Below are 24008 nucleotides of genomic sequence, written 5' to 3'. Positions count from 1 at the left end.
AAAAAAAATTTTAACATAAAATAAAAAAAAAAAAAAAAAAAAAAAAAAAAAAAAAAAATCAGTAAAACATCAAAACTCTGTTCCGTGTTGATTTATGCCGGGCGTCTCTTCAAACTATTGACGTAGGTTTTTTTTTTTTAAAGAGGTTTGACAGAGGGAACTGTAACTGCTATGGTCTTATCGTCCCGAAATCGAAGAGAGAAGGAAGACAGGATAGGAGAAAGCCAGCCGTTCCGAGAACGAACATTATCCCTTCAGGATAAAATCCGCCCCGGGCGGGAATCGAACCCGCGGCCTAGCGCTTACAAGGCAGACGCACTACCAACTAAGCTAATTAGGCTGGCTTTCTTGGCTTTTATCTTGAAAGTTGCCCAACATTCGAAACATTAATTCCGCAACAATCGCGCAACTGTTGGCAAACAAAAACAATTGTTTCTGATGAGTATTAGGCTTTAGATAGGATTCGAATGGGAAGTATTCTACCAATGTTCAGGCTTTACATCAATAAGGCAAGCAAGTAAGAGTCATACTCATACACAAAAAGCCCACTCCGAGGCTTAGGTGTAGGAGCAAACAGCCCTAAAGGTCGGGTTAAGCTTCTAAGAATCTATGAGGTATCAGGAGAAGGTGAGATATAAAAAACAAGAAGAATAGTTCATTAATAAAGGAATTCAGCAAAAATGTAAACCCATTCGGTCTAGATATGTTTGCCTCAGATGCTTCACTTCTAGATCACGGAACAGTCAAGTAAAAGCGATCAAAGCCTATGATGAAGTTATGGCAAAAACAAAGTAACAGAATGAAAGAAGGCATTTGCAATTTTCAAATGTTCTAATGAGACCGTTTCGTGCCCATCGATTTCGCGACATGATCGGTAGTATCAGTTTAAAAGGATTGTTTTCTAAGTCCTGATTCACCAGTTCATGTTGAACGGTTGGAGATTTCCATGATTCTGAATCCTTCTGAAACCTCGATGTTTACTTTCGATGCTCATTCAAGAATGTCAATTTAATTTATTATGTTTATAACTTGTAAGAGTTACTAGTTCTGTTATTAGTACTAGAAAGAGATTCTCTTAATTAGTTAAAATTACCTTCATAATACTTCATATGATTGACAATCTGTTAAATAAAAACCGGACGATTATTTTTTTGGACAATCGAAGTCAAATATTTACATTGGTATAATTTAGTTTTCTGTTTACATTGTGGTCCAATTCGGGCGCCCGAAAATCTACTAATTTATTGAATTATCAATTATGTACGGTGTCAAAATATGCACAGACCTTGTCTGGACTACAGATTTCATGAAAACAGTTGTCAAAATGTTTGTTGAGTAATTATAAAAATTTGGACTTCTTGGTATAAATAGAGCGGATTTTTCAAACTACTGCTTCACTTATTAAGTCCGTCCGAAGTTTGAAAATGGCAGGTTCACAAGTTTTGATCGTGTCTGGTTTGGCGGTATTGTTTTTGTTGGTAAGTTTGATTACTTTTCCCCCTCTTTTATCTAAATGTCTACTAAAGACTATTTCATTACCCGTTTCTGTTAAGTTTTGTCAGTACCTCCCAATGTAGAATGTGGCCCGCATACACATGGAAGTTGGAAACCGCTGGCATAGATCATCGAGCAGGTAGAGAAAAGTGACGACTTAAAACTGCATAAAACTGAGAGCAAAAATCTCTATGCTCTTTTCTGTTTTTAGCCTGAACCACCACAGTGCTGTGATGGTTAAGGCTATTTTGCTGGTTAAGCGGAACCTGAACCACCACACCATTGTGGTGGTAAATGTTTTTGCTTCTGGTTAAGCGGAAAGGCACGGAAACTATTTTCGAGAAGCACATCACAGCGGCGTATATACTTTATCGGGGGCCCTCCAAGGTTTCACCCTACTCCACTAGCACCTGTTCTATTTAAACTTTCAACCAAAACGGAGTAGTAGCAATGGTCAGATTCTGTTTTAGCCTATAATAGCTACCTTATAGGTAGGTGGGTAGGTCATAAAAATAAAACATAGGTCAAACACTAGTTCCGCTTTTCATCGGAAGCAATAACAAAGATGAGTAGTTTTCGCTCTACATTATTTCCTAGAGTGCGTCCGGTTTTTCATGGGTCTCCGAATGAAACTTGTATCTAGGTATGACTTATCATATCCAACTTCGCATATCACAATACATTACTTTCCTCATTGTGGGATACGGAAAGTTGAAAACAGTCTACTGCCTAGGTGGCAATCCAAGTCACCTACTGCGCTAAAACACTCGAAAGTGTCAACAACTATATGATGGATGACCTGAATATTGAACAACTGATAAAATGGTCTATATGCATCAAATTATAACTTTTAATATTTCTAGAACGACATTAGATAATATCAAAGCAATTCTATAATGAAAAAAAAAAAAAAAAACAATCATATGAGGTATAGAGCTATTGTATTGACCGCATGATCCTTCTTGAGTTGCTGAAAATGATTTGGCATAAAAACTGAGGAGCCTCCACCTGAAGGATATCCAAGAGATCCTACTGATAGCTGTTTGAGACTCGAGTTCCAAGACAGATCTGTAGAAATCGAGTAATTATCAATGAATGTTATCTACTATAAACTATACCTATGTAGGTACCTACCTACCCTATTGTTTTTACAATTTTCGATCTTAAAAAAAAAGATAACTTCCAAATCAGAAGAAAAATCTTAAATTTCAATAAAACTGCAATGATAAATGCATTTGCGGTTGCAAAAAAATGCACCATAACGCAGCAGGTCAAAAGGTATCATATTACATCGATCATGAAATCTTGACAACAACGACAACATACAAGGATTACAAGTGTTCAACTGTGTTTATGCATAAGCACGTATTATTTATTGTAAGCCCCCTATAAAAGATGTATGATAATAATGCACATTTTGATGCTACTTACCTACGTCACAGGTAATACCTATAAAGGAAGCAAGGAAGATTAATATCTTTTCTGAAAACCATGTGCCAACTGAAGGAAATGCAGAGTCACTGATGTTCGCAGATGAGGAATCAAAGATATAAAATGAAAAAGATTGTACCTTGGGTCGGTTTTGCATTCTTAGATTCGTATAAGCTTAACCAACCTTTAGGGCCCCAACTCCTAAGCCCCAGAATGGGCTTGACAGTCAATAAGGTACATACAAGGCACTCCTTAGTCAGTAGGTACTTGGAGCTAGGCCTATCGCACATTGGAAGAGTAGTCCTACAACAGCTAGTAGGTCTGAGTCTTCCTAAGCCACCTGAAAATCCAAACCTATGAAATACATATTATTATGTACCTACTTATCAGCTTCTCACACAACAGGTGACCTCGGTTTATTTCTGTAGGTTATATTTCTTTTAAGGTACTTTAAAGGTAAGTCCTTTGAGGCGAATTTCATAGATTTGAATTTTCAGGCTGCGACCAGGATAAAATCCGCCCCGGGCGGGAATCGAACCCGCGGCCTAGCGCTTACAAGGCAGACGCACTACCAACTAAGCTAACTAGGGTCGCAAATTAAATCTTCTACTTCGCCATTTTCTCATTCTGGGTTCTGGCAGTATAAGCCGGGTATATTCTATTCTATGTATAAAGTTAGACCAGCCACATACATTATGATGTAATGGTAGGACTTTCGTGATGGTAGGCACTTATGTACCTACCTTACTGTGTGATGGTACCTACTTATGGAGGTTTTTTGTTTACCTACGTAAATAGTAAACACAAGCCATTAGAGATACCACAGGAATTTAGTAAACAAATGAATAGGTAAAGCCTGGTAGGTAGAAATCGAGTAATTATCAATGAATGTTATCTACTATAAACTATACCTATGTAGGTACCTACCTACCCTATTGTTTTTACAATTTTTCGATCTTAAAAAAAAGAGAACTTCAAAACAGAAGAAAAATCTTCAATTTCAATAAAACTGCAATGATAAATGCATTTGTGGTTGCAAAAAAATGCACCATAATGCAGCAGGTCAAAAGGTAACATATTACATCGATCATGAAATCTTGACAACAACGACAACATACAAGGATTACAAGTGTTCAACTGTGTTTATGCTTAAGCACGTATTATTTATTGTAAGCCCCCTATAAAAGATGTATGCTATTAATGCACATTTTGATGCTACTTACTTACGTCACAGGTAATACCTATAAAGGAAACAAGGAACATTAATATCTTTTCTGAAAACCGTGAGCCAACTGAAGGAAATGCAGAGTCACTGATGTTCGCAGATGAGTAATCAAAGATATAAATTGAAAAAGATTGTACCTTGGGTCGGTTTTGCATTCTTAGATTCGTATAAGCTTAACCAACCTTTAGGGCCCCTACGCCTAAGCCTCAGAGTCGGCTCTTTCTGTACGTTTTCGAATTTTTACCCAGAAAAATTCCGCCCCTCCGCTCCGGGTTGAGAGTCAGTGTTCTCAACGGCCACAGAGGAAAGTAAACCGATATTCCAAAGTCTTTTTTATAAACAGTCAGAAGTTCATCCTTTGCCTTTCACCTCTGACTTGGAACGTAAACTTGAATTCTGGAGGGATCCAGGAGATTCCGTAGGTGGGAGAGGTGCATTCAGATTTCAAGTTTTTTTCAAAGCTAACCACCACCTTAAAATTATTGATTGATTAATTGATTTCATTATAAATATTGATAAATATTGAATAAGCGTTTTTTTTAGTGAATAAGTGTGTGTTGATTAGGGTAAATAATTTAGTACACCACTTGGTGAAACGTACAGAGGAAACTATAACAACGGAAGTCTTATCGTCCCGAAATCGAAGAGAGAAAGAGGACAGGATAGGCGAAAGCAAGCCGTTCCGAGAACGAACCTTATATATCCGTTTAGGATAAAGTTTGCCCCGGGCGGTAATCTAACCCACGATCTATCGCTTACAAGGGAGGCGTGCTACTTTCCAAGCTAACTTTTCCAAAGTGAGAATCAAATCCGCGAGAATAGGCTCGGTAAATACTCGATTTTTTCTGAAACTTTGTCGGTAGGCGAATAAAATGTCACCCCCTCGAGCTTCATCGTAGGACCCCCCACCCCCTTGAAAAAACCCTGGATACGGCCCAGACTTGTGGGTATCATTTTCTGGAATACCGTAATGGGGGGGAAAATTGGAGTGGTCAATTCAAGAAGATTTCAAGTCCATTTTTGGAAAAATCGAGTCATATCAATTACCATTTAACTGTATTATTTCCCCATCAGCTCATCTAACATCCAATTGAAAAGCAGCTGTATCCCCAGAAATTAAACTAGCCCTCGTAGATTCGTATTTTAAGCTTAACCCATCTTTTGGGGCAGTTGCCCCTACGCCTAACCCTCAGAGTGGACTTTTTGTATATGGAGTTAAACTTCTAGCCCCAATAAAATGGACTAACTGGTCCTAATAAAATGGGAACGAGGTATACGCACCCTTACTGTTTTGGTAGATCACACAAGGAAGTATACAATAGTTATCACTGCGACCTTTTAGATTTATTGAAATTATCACAGAAGTTACATACCCTTGCATTTCCGAAGGGTATCAGATCAAGCTGGATATAGTTGGAATACTTCATGAACACGGGATAGAGTTGGTGTTTGATGAATTGGTGACATCCAGGACACAGAGACTCCATGTAGAGGGCTACTTTGGCTTTCACGATCTGAAATGTGAACGAAAAGAAGAATGAAAATATTTTAAAAGATAACGATATTAGCGAGTTTTTGCAACATATTTCAGAGTCCCCTTAACTGAACTCTTTAACATTATTTTACGAGAACTCGTTTCTGCACATGCGCAGAAACGAGTTTTCGTCAAATAACGGTAAAGAATTCAGTTATGGGGACCTTAACTTTTGTTGCAAACCTCGTACCTCAAATTCCTCAAAAGTTGTTTTTTTTAGAATTTAGAAAGTAATAATTTTATTGTAGAGTTTCAGAAGCTATTTAGCTCTCTGAATAAGTTTTACAGTTTCCTAAGAATCCCAAGTGCTTAGGATTTATAGGTAGTAAATATAACTTCTAAGACCCTGGACCCTAGGCTAGGTAAAATTAAAGGTAGTAGGTAGTCACTAGATAAAATTAATCTCAATTAGACTCAATTTAGACTTAAATATGTTATCACATAGAGATTAAACAGAAATCTGAAACTTACCCCATTGGTTCCATATTCTTCCACATCATAAGCAGGGCCCCGCTCATCTGCCAAACACTGGACGATGCATTGAAAGCTCACAAAAACCGTCAGCAATAAAAACAAACTGGACTTCATATTTACTCTTTATTTAATACTTTTTCTAATTATTTCTATACAGAATTAGAGATCGAATTACGATGTTATCACACTAGCACAGAGTTCCCTTGGAGATCGCCGAACGAGTAGATTAGACTCAATTTAGACTGATGTTATCAATTTTGTTGTGGCCCAAGTCAAGTGCCTCAAGTGGCTATGGTAATTAGTTTGAATCTGTTTCTTAAAATATTTTTTTTTTTTTAATAAAAAAAAAAAAAAAAAAAAAAAAAAATCGGCAAACAAGACACGTAGGGACATTGATAGGTATATGAACTGAAAAATGCGAAGATTCATATCTAATGTTAGTGATAGTATTGATATCAAACCAAAAATACCGTTTTGGATCAGGAGCAAAACAAGTTATGTCAGAATAAATAAAGATAGCAAGTTGACAGGTACCTATCCTTCAGCTTCAGACAAACATACCTAGTTGCAAAAACAAAAGTAATATCCAACAATATCTATAGCTCAGTATACATAGAGTTGAACGCTGGAGGTCCGGGGTTCAATCCTTACAGTATCCAAGTTTTTCCACACTTAAAATTAAGTCTTCTTCTTCGCCTTTTCCGATGTTCTCATTCTGGGTTCTGGCAGTATAAGCCGGGTATATTCTGTTCTATGTATGAAGTTAGACCAGCCACATACATTATGATGTAATGGGAGGACTTTCGTGATGGTAGGCACTTATGTACCTACCTTACTGTGTGATGGTACCTACTTATGGAGGTTTTTTGTTTACCTACGTAAATAGTAAACACAAGCCATTAGAGATACCACAGGAATTTAGTAAACAAATGAATAGGTAAAGCCTGGTAGGTAGAAATCGAGTAATTATCAATGAATGTTATCTACTATAAACTATACCTATGTAGGTACCTACCTACCCTATTGTTTTTACAATTTTTCGATCTTAAAAAAAAGAGAACTTCAAAACAGAAGAAAAATCTTCAATTTCAATAAAACTGCAATGATAAATGCATTTGTGGTTGCAAAAAAATGCACCATAATGCAGCAGGTCAAAAGGTAACATATTACATCGATCATGAAATCTTGACAACAACGACAACATACAAGGATTACAAGTGTTCAACTGTGTTTATGCTTAAGCACGTATTATTTATTGTAAGCCCCCTATAAAAGATGTATGCTATTAATGCACATTTTGATGCTACTTACTTACGTCACAGGTAATACCTATAAAGGAAACAAGGAACATTAATATCTTTTCTGAAAACCGTGAGCCAACTGAAGGAAATGCAGAGTCACTGATGTTCGCAGATGAGTAATCAAAGATATAAATTGAAAAAGATTGTACCTTGGGTCGGTTTTGCATTCTTAGATTCGTATAAGCTTAACCAACCTTTAGGGCCCCTACGCCTAAGCCTCAGAGTCGGCTCTTTCTGTACGTTTTCGAATTTTTACCCAGAAAAATTCCGCCCCTCCGCTCCGGGTTGAGAGTCAGTGTTCTCAACGGCCACAGAGGAAAGTAAACCGATATTCCAAAGTCTCTTTTATAACACAGTCAGACGTTCATCTTTTGCCTTTTACAGGACTTTCACACACTGCATCGCATACTAAGGGTCAATCTGGTGTGATGTTTTCTGCTCGAAACCTGAGCTGCCTTGTTATTGCATTCAGTAGGTTTCTTGCCTTTGAATCTTTGGCACAGATATCCCAATAGATCGCGAAGCTTTTCCTTTTCATATTCAGACAGACATCTCTGCCACGCGTAATAGTCATCGGTTTGGAGGTTGAATTTCAGTTGGGAGATGGTGTTTTTAAATTCCTCGAATTCTTGGATTTGTCTCAGTTGGATCTGACGCAAAGCTTCCACTGGATCGAATCCTGTGTATTCAACTTCTATGCCACAGAGTCTCCTAGACTCTCCTTGCTGAAATTATAATGGAGATCAAGTAGGGTTTTAATCATTTTATCATACTTGCACACTCTCGCACATATTGGTCACTATGAGATTTTCTTAAATACAGGAAAACAATTTGAGAGTTGAATGGCGAAAATTGTGAGATACACAGATTACAGACTATAGGCTATAGAGAAAGAATAAAATGGAGAAATGGGCTCTCGTGTTCACCCAACACCTAAAGGTGGGGTAAAGCTATACTTAGTATAAACAAGATGTAAATACTCTTATCCTAGTGCCATTTTTTTTTTTTTTTTTAAATGAAAACTACACTCACCGTCGAAAATACAGCCGCAATGCAGACTGCAAAACAATACTTGACAACTCCCATGGTGAAATTTACTTAAGAAGTGACAGTACCATGGAAAGCGGGCTCTATTTATACGAAACCAATGTATTGAGGGATGCTCAATTTTCCTCCAAAGTAGTAATTTTCTTGAATCAATTTGCTTTCGAATCTGGTTCAATTATACGGTTAAATGCAATTCTGACGTTGATTAGAAAACTGCATCTGCCTAATAAGTAGATAAATAGTTTACCCAATAACTCTCCAAAGACTGAAAGGGCAGTAATTTAATGAATATTTAATTCCATCCCAGTGCATAATGATGTATTTTCATGATGTTACCTAAGTTATTATTCTTATTAATAACTACCTAGGTAGTATAGGTACATGATTATTACATTGAGATTATTGAAAAGGTAAGTTGTTATTATAGGTGGGCATGTGTAGGTAATGATATCGGTTGTATGTAGGTTAATGAAATCAGGAATTGGAATCCTTCACGTGAGGATAAACAGGATTTCTGGCATTGACATCTCGGGATAGGTGACCCTGATTTGTAACCTCCCTATAGGGGAAAATCAAGACGGGTACCCCAATAGATCACTGAAGTTAAGCAACGTTGCGCAGCGTTAGTAAATGGATGGGTAGCCAACTATTAGCCATGTGGGTACTTGCGTACTGCTGGTTTTTCCGATTCAGCTCAACTTCAAGGTTGATCTGAGTACGCAGGTAGCTTTGGGGCCGAATTCACAACATTTTTGGACCTCTTCTGCCCTTCAAAAATGCACAAGGCGATAAAACTGTAGGCGAATTTTGTGTCCTACCTTGACAGACTTTTTACTTTTTCGTGTCTAATTAAATCAGAATTATAACAACTAATCTAAACTTGATCTTGTCCATATTAACGGGAACATACAGCATCATAAATTATATTATCTCATCACTCTTGGTCTTTTCTATAAACCGGGTTTCAAATATAAATCATAGGTACTTAATCTTGACTTCAATTCACAAATCTATCAAGCTTCTATAAAAAGAAAATCGCATTTGGACTGATACTCGTTCTGTCCAGTGAACGAATAAAAGATTCGGCCCACATTGTACTTAGGATATGGCTAGAAGACCTTGTTTAGGATTAGGACAGTTGCCTTTGGCACGTCTGACTAAATTCTTGAGTTTGAGAGAAGTTGTGGGCGCTAATGGAAATTTTTATACACCCTAATAGGTAATTAGTCTAATATTAAAATTGATCTCAAGAGTTTTATGTACCTACGTTAAAAATTTACGAGGTACCCAGCAGTGATAGCACATTGAATGCACCTGTATCAGATGGATCACTGAAGTTAAACAACGTTGCGTGTGGTTAGTATCCGGATGGGTGACCATCTGGTCAATCGCGTGGTGCTGGTTTTTCCCAGCCCAACTATCTAAATGGAGGGTAAAACCCTGTCACTAAAAACCTTAGCAATTATACAGTGACTATAAATTTTTTGAGAAGGTTTGCTAGAGGGAACTGTAAGGGCTAACGTCTTATCGTCCCGAAATTCAAGAGAGAAGGAAGACAGGATAGGAGAAAAAACCCTATTTTTTTAAAAAAGAAAAAAAAAAGAAAAAAAAAAACTAGGTATATTCAAAATTATTATTCATTAATTTTAATCGATTTACTTACTTATGTGCGAGGTATTGTTTAAACTGAGATAGAAAAAAAACACGCACTTACCTATGGTTTTATCGAGCTGCCTTCAGTTGGGTTCCTGAGACACTCTCGTCACTAAAGTTAGTCAAGAACTGAGTGACTACTGACTAACTTTACCTCTGACTTGGAACGTAAACTTGAATTCTGGAGGGATCCAGGAGATTCCGTAGGTGGGAGAGGTGCATTCAGATTTCAAGTTTTTTCAAAGCTAACCACCACCTTAAAATTATTATTGATTGATTAATTGATTTTATTATAATTATTTATCAATATTGAATAAGTGTTTTTTTAGTGAATAATTGTGTGTTGATTAGGGTAAATATTTTAGTACACCACTTGGTGAAACGTACAGAGGAAACTATAACAACCGAAGTATTATCGTCCCGAAATCGAAGAGAGAAAGAGGACAGGATAGGAGAAAGCCAGCCGTTCCGAGAACGAACATTATCTGTTTAGGATAAAATTTGCCCCGGGCGGGAATCTAACCCACGATCTATCGCTTACAAGGGAGGTGTGCTACTTTCCAAGCTAACTTTTCCAAAGTGAGAATCAAACCCGCGAGAATAGGCTCGGTAAATAAATACTCGATTTTTTCTGGAACTTTGTTGGTAGGCGAATAACCAATGCTCACTGAACCAGGACTTGCAAAAACTAACCTAACCTAATCTAAATACATACTCTATACATAGACATTAATGTCAACAATAGTTACTTGTATACAAGAATGTATTAAGTACAAACAAATAAGTACCTGGTAGTATCTACCTGTGTATAATTGATAATAGATCAGTTGCACTTACTTGGGTGATGTTTCAAAGTCATTTATTGTGCAAATAATGGTAAATTTCGTTATATAAGTCTCATTTCGAAAATAACCTCTAGTCCTGTGTAGGTAATCAGCAAAAATTAACCAACAATGAGGTAGGGACATAATTATGTTGACATAATTCACTTGAGGACGATTCCTTTGAGACCACGTAGTAGGTATGCGAGTTTATTGGACTAGAAATGTAGGTAGGTACATCCTACGCACAGACATCAATAATTATACAGTTACATATTATTATATGCAGGTAGGAATGTACCTATTGTCAAAAGTTGCATCAGTAGATTGTGTTACTATGACAATTAAATCTTTGATAGATACCTACATATAGGTACACGTAATCGGAATAGGTACATAGTGCATACCTATAATTATTCTATTGTGTTGAAGAAATATGATATCAAACAGGGCTGGAATCATTAGGGGTTGCTGTAAAGTCTGTAAATCACAGAGCGGATTTCATGGCCTCATATTGTAGGGATAAATAATTAATACCACGTACCTACCCGCCTATACCTACCTAATTATAATGTGGTGTTTTATAGTGCTCAAAAGATGGTGTTTTAACAAGTCCATTTACTTGTAAAGTAGGCAAGCTCTACTATTATATTGATCCAGCAGTAAGTTCTACTGCTTACTTATATCATTTTGATCTGATTAGTTACCAAATCCTCATTAGTTTTTATTATTATTATTATTATTATTATTTTATTAGGGGGCGTCAACAATTCGTTAAGTATATAAAATTACATTTTGCCCGGGTTGTGGGATTCAAAACCACGACCTCCTCATTAGCAGGCGAACTCTTGACCACTGTGTATTTCTTCAGGTGAGGCCAGACACGCTCAGACTGTCTGACAAACCGCTCGAGCTTTTGCCACCACGCAAGCTCCAACTGTCTGTGACAGACCCTGGTCTGAGCGGCGCCTGAGCGGCGAGGATAACACGAGCCTGGTTGAATAAGAAATAACTCATATCAAGTACTTATCTATGTATGTATGTTATCTATCATAAGTTCGATCGCCTGGTCCATTAGGCTCTATGTCAGTTGATCTTCTTAACTGACAGGTATCAAAATAAGTCTAAATTCTCATGAGTCATGGTTTTAATATTATGGTGCACTATTATGGTACACCAACTTACCAAGCTCTCATAATGTTATACTTCGCACGAGTAACAACCCCCAAGGCCGAAAAGAAAGTGGAGCGGAGAGCATAGAGTTGGGGTTTTCAACTAGCGGCCCGCGGGTCACATGTGGACCGCCAGGCCATTTTCGTGGCCCGCGAAGCTTTTTGGGATTCGTACAAACTTACCTAAATGTAAAAAAAAGGAGACACAGAGCGGATTTCATGGCCTCATATTGTAGGGATAAATAATTAATACCACGTACCTACCCGCCTATACCTACCTAATTATAATGTGCTATGTGGTGTTTTTAAATTTCTTGACCCCGCCGGGAATCGAACCCGGGTCTCCCGCGTGCAAGGCGAGCGCAGTGACCACTACGCCATGGGAGCTGACTAGGAATACCGTAGTACCTAAATAGTAAGTAGGTATAGTAATTGCCTAGCACTGTCATTTGTCATGATGCCATGAAGTATGTAATCAGAGTCCAGCAGGTAGCGGACTAGCGGTCAATGTTAATTGCCCAAGGCTTTAAGCACTACACATTGACATTGATCATTGAACAAATACCTAAGTATAAGTACCTACACAGGTATATTTTCAAACTTCGATACATACGTTTCTTCAGTCTGTAGCTATGCTATTGGGTCGCGGGCTAGATTCTCGCCCGGGGCGGACTAAGTACGGGTATATCCTAAACAGATAAAGTTCTCGGAACGGCTGGCTTTCGCCCATCCTGCGACATTTCTCTCTTTGATTTCGGGGACGATAAGACGTCCGTTGTTACAGTTCCCTCTGTCAAACCTCGAAGAAAAGGTACCCATAAATATAGGTAACGACTTTTTTTCTGGTAAGTTTGACAAGAAGATGTTGGTAGGATACAATACAATGAATCCTGCTATCTGCTATTCAATAAAATTTGATGAACTTTGCAACTCATTTTCTCCTTTTTAGGCTAAAGAAAAAATCGGCAAACAAGACACGTAGGGACATTGATAGGTATATGAATTGAAAAATCCGATTCATATCTAATGTTAGTGATACCTACTATTGATGTCAAACCAAAAATACCGTTTTGGATCAGGAGCAAAACAAGTTATGTCAGAATAAATAAAGATAGCAAGTTGACAGGTATCCTTCAGCTTCAGACAAACATACCTAGTTGCAAAAACAAAAGTAATATCTGTAGCTCAGTGCGTACTGCGTATACATAGAGTTGAACGCTGGAGGTCCGGGGTTCAATCCTTAATCCTTACAGTATCCAAGTTTTTCCACACTTTAAATTAAATCTTCAATAATTTTATTGTAGAGTTTCAGAAGCTATTTAGCTCTCTGAATAAGTTTTACAGTTTCCTAAGAATCCCAAGTGCTTAGGATTTATTGGTAGTAAATATAACTTCTGGACCCTAGGCTAGGTAAAATTAAAGGTAGTAGTCCCTAGATAAAATTAATCTCAATTAGACTCAATTTAGACTTAAATATGTTATCACATAGAGATTAAACAGAAATCTGAAACTTACCCCATTGGTTCCATATTCTTCCACATCATAAGCAGGGCCCCGCTCATCTGCCAAACACTGGACGATGCATTGAAAGCTCACAAAAACCGTCAGCAATAAAAACAAACTGGACTTCATATTTACTCTTTATTTAATACTTTTTCTAATTATTTCTATACAGAATTAGAGATCGAATTACGATGTTATCACACTAGCACAGAGTTCCCTTGGAGATCGCCGAACGAGTAGATTAGACTCAATTTAGACTGATGTTATCAATTTTGTTGTGGCCCAAGTCAAGTGCCTCAAGTGGCTATGGTAATTAGTTTGAATCTGTTTCTTTTATCAGCTCTAGAATATCAGTTCTATAATATATTGAAGATAGGTATACGATATGACACTTACAACTCTAGAATAATACGAGATCTATAATATATTGACGATATGACTGCAGTAGAAGTAGATAGCTTGTTCTATTTATGATATCTACATTAGCTTCTTTTCAAGCTTCCATTTGAAGTGGAAGAAATTTCACCGAGTAGGTTAAGTAGGTACCCTATCAACCCTACCTATATCACTTCAGTGAAAGTACGTAAGCGAAGATAGGTATACGATATGACACTTACAACTCTAGAATAATACGAGATCTATAATATATTGACGATATGACTGCAGTAGAAGTAGATCTTAGCTTCTTTTCAAGCTTCCATTTGAAGTGGAAGAAATTCTACCGAGTAGGTTAAGTAGGTACCCTATCAACCCTACCTATATCACTTCAGTGAAAGTACTTGTATAAGAATTCGTTGCAATTTGTTGTTCAAAAATCATCTTTTTAGGCTGCAGTAAAAAAAGATCAAATAATTGATAATATTGCACTAGTAAAGCGTCAATGAGCAGAAGATCAAAAAATTGACAATACTGCGCTGTAGAGGTACAAAATTTACAACATTTTGGTAGTCTGGTTAATCCGTTGAAATATTGGAGATGTCCTACTTTTCTCTCCTGGACCACGGACTAGTACATGTCCAATCATTGCACCATACTTATCATGCACTAGTAAGGCGTCAATGAGCAGAAGATCAAAAAATTGACAATACTGCGCTGTAGAGGTACAAAATTTACAACATTTTGGTAGTCTGTTTAATTCGTTGAAATATTGGAGATGTCCTACTTTTCTCTCCTGGACCGCGGACTAGTACATATCCAATCATTGCACCATACTTATCATATCCAACTTCGCATATCACAATACATTACTTTCCTCATTGTGGGATACGGAAAGTTGAAAACAGTCTACTGCCTAGGTGGCAATCCAAGTCACCTACTGCGCTGAAACACTCGAAAGTGTCAACAACTATATGATGGATGACCTGAATATTGAACAACTGATAAAATGGTCTATATGCATCAAATTAAAACTTTTAATATTTCTAGAACGACATTAGATAATATCAAAGCAATTCTATAATGAAAAAAAGGTACCTATAGAGCTATTGTATTGACCGCATGATCCTTCTTGAGTTGCTGAAAATGATTTGGCATAAAAACTGAAGAGCCTCCACCTGGATATCCAAGAGATCCTACTGATAGCTGTTTGAGACTCGAGTTCCAAAACAGATCCAGTTAGCCACCTATTCCAGATCTAGTTTCTGTGGTCGTAGTTTTTGTTACACTCCCATCAGGCCCAGTTGTAACTTGAGTTGTCTTCACTTTACTCCACCATTTTCTTCTCCTTTTCTTATCTCGAATCGTCTCATACAAAGTTCTGATGTTCGTTCTGAATAATTCCACAGAAGGCGTGAATTCCGATTGGAATTGTTGAAGAAGGTTTTGAAGTTCCAGTTGATATCGGGCTGCATCATAATTCCGAGAGGACAAGTTTCGAACCAGATCGTTGAAGTTGAGCCTGATTCTCGCCGCTGTATCTAGGAAGCGGAGCTTTTCCTTTTCATATTCAGACAGACATCTCTGCCACGCGTAATAGTCATCGGTTTGGAGGGTGAATTTCAGTTGGGAGATGGTGTTTTTAAATTCCTCGAATTCTTGGATTTGTCTCAGTTGAATCTGACGCAAAGCTTCCACTGGATCGAATCCTGTGTATTCAACTTCTATGCCACATAGTCTCCTAGACTCTCCTTGCTGAAATTATAACGGAGATCAAGTAGGGTTTTAATCATTTTATCATACTTGCACACTCTCGCACATACGTATATTGATCACTATGAGATTTTCTTAAATACAGGAAAACAATTGAGAGTTGAATGGCGAAAATTGTGAGATACACAGATTACAGACTATAGGCTATAGAGAAATAATAAAATGGAGAAATGGGCTCTCGTGTTCACCCAACACCTAAAGGTGGGGTAAAGCTACTTAGTATAAACAACTCTTATCCTAGTGCCATTTTTGGGTCGGTTCATTGGGTTTCCTTTACCCCCCCAGCTTCTCAAGGCGGCCCAAAGTTGCTTTTTTTTTTTTTTTTTTTTTTTTTTTTTTATGAAAAAAACTACACTCACCGTCAAAAATACAGCTGCAATGCAGACTGCAAAACAATACTTGACAACTCCCATGGTGAAAGTTACTTAAGAAGTGACAGTACCATGGAAAGCGGGCTCTATTTATACGAAACCGATGTAATGAGGGATGCTCGATTTTCCTCCAAAGTAGTAATTTTCTTGAATCAATTAGCTTTCGAATCTGGTTCAATTATACGGTTAAATGCAATACTGACGTTGATTAGAAAACTACATCTGCCTAAAGGGTAGATAAGTGGTTTACCCAATAACTCTCCAAAGACTGAAAGGGCAGTAATTTAATGAATATTTAATTCGCATAAAAAGCTGTTATTTTGATACCTATTTTGGGACATTAATAAAATTATGAACTATTTATTGGAGGGAGTTGGTGGCAACATTTGTAGGTATAATCAACGCCCTTGTTAGACGTTGTCCATCTCTCTATTATGTTTACACACTTGGACACATACCTATTTTGGGACATTAATAAAATTATGAACTATTTATTGGAGGGAGTTGGTGGCAACATTTGTAGGTATAATCAACGCCCTTGTTGGACGTTGTCCATCTCTCTATGTTTACACACTTGGACACCGCAAAATGGGACCAATATAGTGTATGATGGAAATATGAAATCTATGCACGTCAATTCGTTGTCAGATTGGGTATGACATGTTTATTTTGTAAACCAATTAAATTGATAGTTGTTTATTTGGTCATTTATCTTTGTTAATCGATGAAGTAGATGAGCCATACATGAAATTGCTGGAGATTTGCTGATTGGGTGCGATTAGAATATACCAATGGCTAACGTCAATTCGTTGTCAGATTGGGTATGACATGTTTATTTTGTAAACCAATTAAATTGATAGTTGTTTATTTGGTCATTTATCTTTGTTTATTTATCTTTGTTAATCGATGAAGTAGATGAGCCATACATGAAATCGCTGGAGATTTGCTGATTGGGTGCGATTAGAATATACATACCAATGGCTAATTAATTCATTGTTCCCACATACCTTTTCTCTTACTAAATTGATTATTCTGCTGTTTTTTTTTTTTTTTTTTTTTTTTTTTTTTTTTTTTTTTTTTTGAAAATCGATAAATCTCATGTCCGTTTTACAAAATTATCCAAAGGGTAGATGAAAAATGAGATCGGATTCCAGCCTTTTGGGTAATCAGAAACATCTTTCGAAAGATCTTCATGACGCCTTTTTTGTAGGGTGATTCTTCAGACTAAACTTAATGCAATTCACCCTGTAAATTCCAGTCACTGAAGGGTCTTTATTTTTTTTTTTTTTTTTTTTTTGAAAATCGATAAATCTCATGTCCGTTTTACAAAAATTATCCAAAGGGTAGATGAAAAATGAGATCGGATTCCAGCCTTTTGGCTAATCAGAAACATCTTTCGAAAGATCTTCATGACGCCTTTTTTGTAGGGTGATTCTTCAGACTAAACTTAATGCAATTTACCCTGTTTGAAAAATTCCAGTCTCTGAAGGGTCATTGGTGAAATTAGACCCATGTGGTTTTCCAATCAACGTCAATCTCGGATTGTATAATTAAACCAGATTCGAAAGCAAACAATTAATCAATTTATGCAAATTATAATTATCCTTTAGGAAAAGTCCCCCCTTTCATTCGGTTCGTATAAATAGAGCCCGCTTTCCATGGAACCGTCACTTCACAACTAACTTTCACCATGGGAGTTGTCAAGTATTGTTTTGCAGTCTGCATTGTGGCTGTATTTTTGACGGTGAGTGAAATATTTTTGAAAAACTGTTTAGGACTCTAGAAAAAGCATATTTTTACGCCTTCTTTATACTGAGTCCCTTTACCACACCAATCTTGTTCGAGGCTGGGAATAAAATCGGAGTTTAAACTTGCTTTATTAAATTCTATTTCCACCATTCAACTCCCTAGTTGATTTCTTCTGCAACAGTGAAAAGCTCAACATAAATGTGTATATGGAACAATATGTATTCAAATTAAAAAGAACTTATTTTGATCTTCTTTCTGGGGAATAAAATCGGAGTTTAAACTTGCTTTATTAAATTCTATTTCCACCATTCAACTCCCTAGTTGATTTCTTCTGCAACAGTGAAAAACTCAACATAAATGTGTATATGGAACAATATGTATTCAAAATAATAAGAACTTATTTGATCTTCTTTCTTATTTCAGCAAGGAGAGTCTAGGAGACTCTGTGGCATAGAAGTTGAATACACAGGATTCGATCCAGTGGAAGCTTTGCGATTGATCCAACTAAGACAAATCCAAGAATTCAATGAATTTAAAAACATGAGACTCTGTGGCATAGAAGTTGAATACACAGGATTCGATCCAGTGGAAGCTTTGCGTCAGATCCAACTGAGACAAATCCAAGAATTCAATGAATTTAAAAACATCATCTCCCAACTGAAATTCAACCTTCAAACCGATGACTATTACGCGTGGCAGAGATGTCTGTCTGAATATGAAAAGGAAAAGCTTCGCTTCCTAGATACAGCATTCGATTCCATCATTCTTTGGTCTGTTCTCAGTTCTCTGCTTACAATAAAACATACATCTTCCTATTCCAAATCCTATCCCTGTATTTTTTCAATCCTTACATTACATAATACAATAATTACAAAAAGATACAATAAAGGAGAACCCCTACTTTATAGCGGAAACTCTTTGAAAATTGCCAATTCTGCATTTAATGATATTTTCACATAAACTTAGACTATAACAAAATCATTATTTTAGAGATTCTTCAGACTAAACTTAATGCAATTCACCCTGTAAATTCCAGTCACTGAAGGGTCATTGGTGAAATTAGACCCATGTGGTTTTCCAATCAACGTCAATCTCGGATTGTATAATTAAACCAGATTCGAAAGCAAACAATTAATCAATTTATGCAAATTATAATTATCCTTTAGGAAAAGTCCCCCCTTTCATTCGGTTCGTATAAATAGAGCCCGCTTTCCATGGAACCGTCACTTCACAACTAACTTTCACCATGGGAGTTGTCAAGTATTGTTTTGCAGTCTGCATTGTGGCTGTATTTTTGACGGTGAGTGAAATATTTTTGAAAAACTGTTTAGGACTCTAGAAAAAGCATATTTTTACGCCTTCTTTATACTGAGTCCCTTTACCACACCAATCTTGTTCGAGGCTGGGAATAAAATCGGAGTTTAAACTTGCTTTATTAAATTCTATTTCCACCATTCAACTCCCTAGTTGATTTCTTCTGCAACAGTGAAAAACTCAACATAAATGTGTATATGGAACAATATGTATTCAAAATAATAAGAACTTATTTGATCTTCTTTCTTATTTCAGCAAGGAGAGTCTAGGAGACTCTGTGGCATAGAAGTTGAATACACAGGATTCGATCCAGTGGAAGCTTTGCGATTGATCCAACTAAGACAAATCCAAGAATTCAATGAATTTAAAAACATCATCTCCCAACTGAAATTCAACCTCCAAACCGATGACTATTACGCGTGGCAGAGATGTCTGTCTGAATATGAAAAGGAAAAGCTTCGCTTCCTAGATACAGCGGCGAGAATCAGACTAAGCTTCAACGAACATATTCAAAAGTTGACCTCTCTAAAGTATGATGCAGCCCGCTATCAACAAGAACTTCAAAACCTTCTTCAACAGTTCCAATCGCAATTCACACCCACTGTGGAATTGTTCAAAACAAATATTAAGAATTTGTATGATACGATTCGAGATGAGAAGAGAAGAAGAAGATGGTGGAGTACCGTCAAGACAACTCAAGTGACGACAGGGGCTGATGGTAGTGTAACAAAAAGTACGACCACAGAAACTAGATCTGGAATAGGCGGCCAGCAAACCGGATCTTTCTTGAAGAAAACTCAAGTATCGAATAGTGTGTCAAGTTCTAGTGGTGGTTATGAAGCTTCAAGTCAGAAATCCAGCGGGGGATATGGAAGTGCTAGCGGTTATGCTGCAGCAGCAAGTCCATCAACCACGGAGTTGAAAGAAACCGCTTTCAGAGCCGGTGGAAGCTCTGTCGACAACAACCAAATAAACTTTGCTTCGGGACAAACGAGATCGGGATTGAAAGATACTTACGGAGGTGCATCGAAAGATCCTTACTCCACCAGCGGCGGTAGCGGTGGTTACAGGAGAAGAAGAAGGACTTTGGGGCTGCTCGGAGCGAGAAGATCAGGAGGTGGTGGTTATGGAAGTAGTGGTTACGGATCAGACGGCTATGGAAGTGGAGGTGGTGGCGGAGGTGGTGCTGGTGTAGGTGTTAGTGTAGGAGTAGGTGCTGGAGGTGGCGGAATTGGTAGAAGTGGAGCTGGAGTAGGAGTTGGAGTTAGCGTAGGAGTAGGAGCTGGATCTGGAGGTGGAGGTCATAGAAGACACGGCGGTGGTGGTGGTCATGGAGGACACGGTGGAGGTGGTGGTGGAATTGGAGGAGGTCATGGAGGATTCAATGGTGGAAGTGGCCCAGGTGGTCCAGAATATGGAGGAGGTCCCGGTGGCCCCGGAGGTCCAGGAGGCCCCACGGCAGTTTGAAGAAGCATCTAAAAAAATCAAAGCTGATTTCCATGAGAGAATAGAAGAATTGAAAAGTCAAAACTTGGATGCTAGTGAATATCAAATACAATTCAAACAAATACTGGAACAGTACAATAGCGAGTACAAACCCATAGTAGAGCAATTCAAGAAGAATATTCAAAACTTATATGAAACTATTACTGATGAGAATAGAAGAAAGAAATGGTGGAGTTCGATAAAAACAATGAGATCTTCTTTCACAGAAGGTTCTTCGGAAGATAATGACTCAGAAGAAAACTCAAACAGTCAAAATGAAAGTCAGTCCAGCAGTGATTCCGAAAATCAGCAAAGTTCTAGCTCAGAAACTGCAAGTAGCCAGAAAGAATGTGCTTGTGCTAATGTAGGATCGCAAAAAAGTTCAGCTGTGGTCAAAAGCAAAACTACCGTGGAAAAGAAGGTTGTAGAATCCACAAATAACGACAACACCTATCAATCTAGAAGTGGTTATGGGCGTCGTAGAAGAACATTATTTAGAAGCAAAGAAAATCAAGTCGAAGAACGAATTAGTGAAAGTACAGTTAGCAATAGTAATGCAGCTAATGGCGGCAATGCGATGGGCGCCGTAGAAGAACATTATTTAGAAGCAAAGAAAATCAAGTCGAAGAACGAATTAGTGAAAGTACAGTTAGCAATAGTAATGCTGCTAATGGCGGCAATGCAGGTGCAGGTTTTGAAGCTAATGCAGGTACAGGTTTAGGAGTTAATGCAGGTGCAGGTCTTGGAGCTAATGCAGGCGCAGGTCTTGGAGCTAATGCAGGTGCAGGTCTTGGAGCTAATGCAGGTGCAGGTCTTGGAGCTAATGCAGGTGCAGGTCTTGGAGCTAATGCAGGTGCAGGTCTTGGAGCTAATGCAGGTGCAGGTCTTGGAGCTAATGCAGGTGCAGGTCTTGGAGCTAATGCAGGTGCAGGTCTTGGAGCTAATGCAGGTGCAGGTCTTGGAGCTAATGCAGGTGCAGGTCTTGGAGCTAATGCAGGTGCAGGTCTTGGAGCTAATGCAGGTGCAGGTCTTGGAGCTAATGCAGGTGCAGGTCTTGGAGCTAATGCAGGTGCAGGTCTTGGAGCTAATGCAGGTGCAGGTCTTGGAGCTAATGCAGGTGCAGGTCTTGGAGCTAATGCAGGTGCAGGTCTTGGAGCTAATGCAGGTGCAGGTCTTGGAGCTAATGCAGGTACAGGTCTTGGAGCTAATGCAGGTGCAGGTCTTGGAGCTAATGCAGGTACAGGTCTTGGAGCTAATGCAGGTGCAGGTCTTGGAGCTAATGCAGGTACAGGTCTTGGAGCTAATGCAGGTGCAGGTCTTGGAGCTAATGCAGGTACAGGTCTTGGAGCTAATGCAGGTGCAGGTCTTGGAGCTAATGCAGGTACAGGTCTTGGAGCTAATGCAGGTGCAGGTCTTGGAGCTAATGCAGGTACAGGTCTTGGAGCTAATGCAGGTGCAGGTCTTGGAGCTAATGCAGGTGCAGGTCTTGGAGCTAATGCAGGTGCAGGTCTTGGAGCTAATGCAGGTGCAGGTCTTGGAGCTAATGCAGGTGCAGGTCTTGGAGCTAATGCAGGTGCAGGTCTTGGAGCTAATGCAGGTGCAGGTCTTGGAGCTAATGCAGGTGCAGGTCTTGGAGCTAATGCAGGTGCAGGTCTTGGAGCTAATGCAGGTGCAGGTCTTGGAGCTAATGCAGGTGCAGGTCTTGGAGCTAATGCAGGTGCAGGTCTTGGAGCTAATGCAGGTGCAGGTCTTGGAGCTAATGCAGGTGCAGGTCTTGGAGCTAATGCAGGTGCAGGTCTTGGAGCTAATGCAGGTGCAGGTCTTGGAGCTAATGCAGGTGCAGGTCTTGGAGCTAATGCAGGTGCAGGTCTTGGAGCTAATGCAGGTGCAGGTCTTGGAGCTAATGCAGGTGCAGGTCTTGGAGCTAATGCAGGTGCAGGTCTTGGAGCTAATGCAGGTGCAGGTCTTGGAGCTAATGCAGGCTTAAATAAATTGTTAAATATAAAATGTTGTTTTCTCATATTTTAATAAATTCGAATAGCTTCCAAAAATATAACGCATGTTCAATTATATAAATAAAACATTTATTGCAGTCGAATTTATTCTTTTTCTTTTCGTGGGTAACAATATAGACTTCAAAACTACAATCCCACAAGTGTCTTTTGTGTGGACGACACAAAAGTGGTCAAACCCAAGACTCGGTAAGATTACTTACAACAGTAATTAGAATAATGATAAGACCTAAGGGATAATTATAATCATAATAGGACGGTAATAAAAAGGTATAAAAATAAACGCACATTTAATAACACCAACAAATTGGTAATATTGAGCTTACTCCATTACTCCATATATCAAAATATTTAGATTTGAATACAACTAGGTACAATACAATTTTAATCAGTATCACAAATTGGATAGTTACAACAGCAGAATTTCACTTGTGGATGTCTATTCCTAAATAGACATTGTACTTGTATATTTTTTCATCTGAATAGACGTCACAGTGTTCACCTTAGGTATTCACGGTTTCTAAACAACACAGAATATAAATTGGTAACAATACACAAACCTCCGCGGTGGGCTTCAGTTTCATATCAGATAAGGGGAATCCAGGGCTCCTGCACCTCCAGCTACACCTCCTTCGTTGGCAGTGGAAGCTTTGGATCTCAACATGTGACCCACCTGTTTGTTCACAATGATATTGTTTTCGTCCCTGCCAATCAAATAAAACAAGCCATGTATTAAACCACCTAACCCTTAGAGCTCTACCACTTAGCCCAAAGCCCCAAAGCTCTACCACATAACCCTTAGAGCTCCATTATTATGTGTCAAATTCTCAATTATATGAGGATAAAATTCCATGTCTCGTCTGGGATCGAACCCATGCCCTCCTGTTTACCAGGCGAGCCTCTTGACCACTACGCCAGTGTTTCTTAATTGGTGTTCCGCGGAACCTAGGGGTTCCGCGAGCTGACGGCTAGGGGTCCGCGAGATATTTTGGAAAAATCATACACTAGATAAAATGCAGTTTCAAAACGACCATCTTAGACTAGGTATTTCATCTTACACAGCTTTTTTTAGAGGTTTGATAGAGGGAACTGTAACATCTAAGGTCTTATCGTCCCGAAATCGAAGAATGACAGGATAGGAGGAAAGCCAGACGTTCCAAGAACAAACTTCATCAGACGTACTTAACCTTTCAGCCAACTAGGCTGGCGGGTGGAGAGCTTAATAGCTTCATAGCATACGCGGTGAGAGGGGGAGAGGGGGAACCTGCGCCGGC

At 38.4% G+C, this 24008-nt stretch overlaps 4 protein-coding genes and 1 long non-coding RNA gene across 6 annotated transcripts in view; 1 reads left to right on the top strand and 4 right to left on the bottom strand.

Annotated features, from left to right (window-relative positions):
• Positions 1–6425, bottom strand: part of LOC103506626 (gamma-interferon-inducible lysosomal thiol reductase-like) — an 11308-nt gene extending 4883 nt beyond the window's left edge. Inside the window, exons 1-2 of the mRNA XM_008471022.3 lie at positions 6156–6425; positions 5524–5664 (exon numbers count right to left, since the gene is read on the bottom strand). Of these exons, the coding sequence (XP_008469244.1) occupies positions 5524–5664; positions 6156–6272 (258 nt within the window). The 5' untranslated portion in view covers positions 6273–6425. The remainder of the gene's footprint in view (positions 1–5523; positions 5665–6155) is intronic.
• The window catches only part of LOC113466329 (glutathione synthetase, chloroplastic-like), a 61180-nt gene that overhangs the window by 23454 nt on the left and 13718 nt on the right, over positions 1–24008 (bottom strand). The window lies entirely within an intron of this gene.
• Positions 2318–16291, bottom strand: LOC103506617. Of its 2 annotated transcripts, XM_026821642.1 has the most exons (3): positions 16163–16291; positions 15264–15785; positions 2318–2560 (listed from the first exon to the last, which is right to left on the bottom strand). In XM_026821642.1, the coding sequence occupies exons 1-2, from the start codon at positions 16214–16216 to the stop codon at positions 15270–15272; spliced, it is 570 nt and encodes a 189-aa protein (XP_026677443.1). In that variant the 5' UTR covers positions 16217–16291; the 3' UTR covers positions 2318–2560; positions 15264–15269. The 2 variants fall into 2 exon arrangements, with proteins under 2 accessions (XP_026677443.1, XP_008469235.1); XM_008471013.3 differs by lacking the exon at positions 2318–2560 and having other exon boundaries at positions 15041–15785.
• LOC103506625 lies at positions 3986–8627 on the bottom strand. Its single transcript, XM_008471020.3, has 3 exons — positions 8492–8627; positions 7842–8184; positions 3986–4519 (listed from the first exon to the last, which is right to left on the bottom strand). Exons 1-2 carry the CDS (start codon positions 8543–8545, stop codon positions 7849–7851), a joined length of 390 nt encoding a protein of 129 aa, XP_008469242.1. The 5' UTR covers positions 8546–8627; the 3' UTR covers positions 3986–4519; positions 7842–7848.
• On the top strand, positions 13648–14497 carry LOC113466332. Its single transcript, XR_003390763.1, has 2 exons — positions 13648–14188; positions 14385–14497. It is a non-coding gene; the product is annotated as an uncharacterized LOC113466332 (long non-coding RNA).

Source organism: Diaphorina citri, unplaced genomic scaffold (genome assembly GCF_000475195.1).
Source record: "Diaphorina citri unplaced genomic scaffold, Diaci psyllid genome assembly version 1.1 scaffold251, whole genome shotgun sequence".
In the NCBI taxonomy this organism is placed as follows: domain Eukaryota; kingdom Metazoa; phylum Arthropoda; class Insecta; order Hemiptera; family Psyllidae; genus Diaphorina; species Diaphorina citri.
Note: the sequence above shows the minus strand (reverse complement) of the source record. Positions and strands in the feature narration are given on the sequence as shown.

Excerpts from the sequence above, each read along its gene's own strand:
- LOC103506617 (XM_026821642.1), bottom strand. The coding sequence starts at position 16,216 with ATGGGAGTTGTCAAGTATTGTTTTGCAGTCTGCATTGCAGCTGTATTT. Across the intron at positions 15,786-16,162 it reads TTGCAGCTGTATTTTTGACG|CAAGGAGAGTCTAGGAGACT; the intron begins GTGAGTGTAGTT and ends TTATAATTTCAG.
- LOC103506625 (XM_008471020.3), bottom strand. The coding sequence starts at position 8,545 with ATGGGAGTTGTCAAGTATTGTTTTGCAGTCTGCATTGCGGCTGTATTT. Across the intron at positions 8,185-8,491 it reads TTGCGGCTGTATTTTCGACG|CAAGGAGAGTCTAGGAGACT; the intron begins GTGAGTGTAGTT and ends TTATAATTTCAG.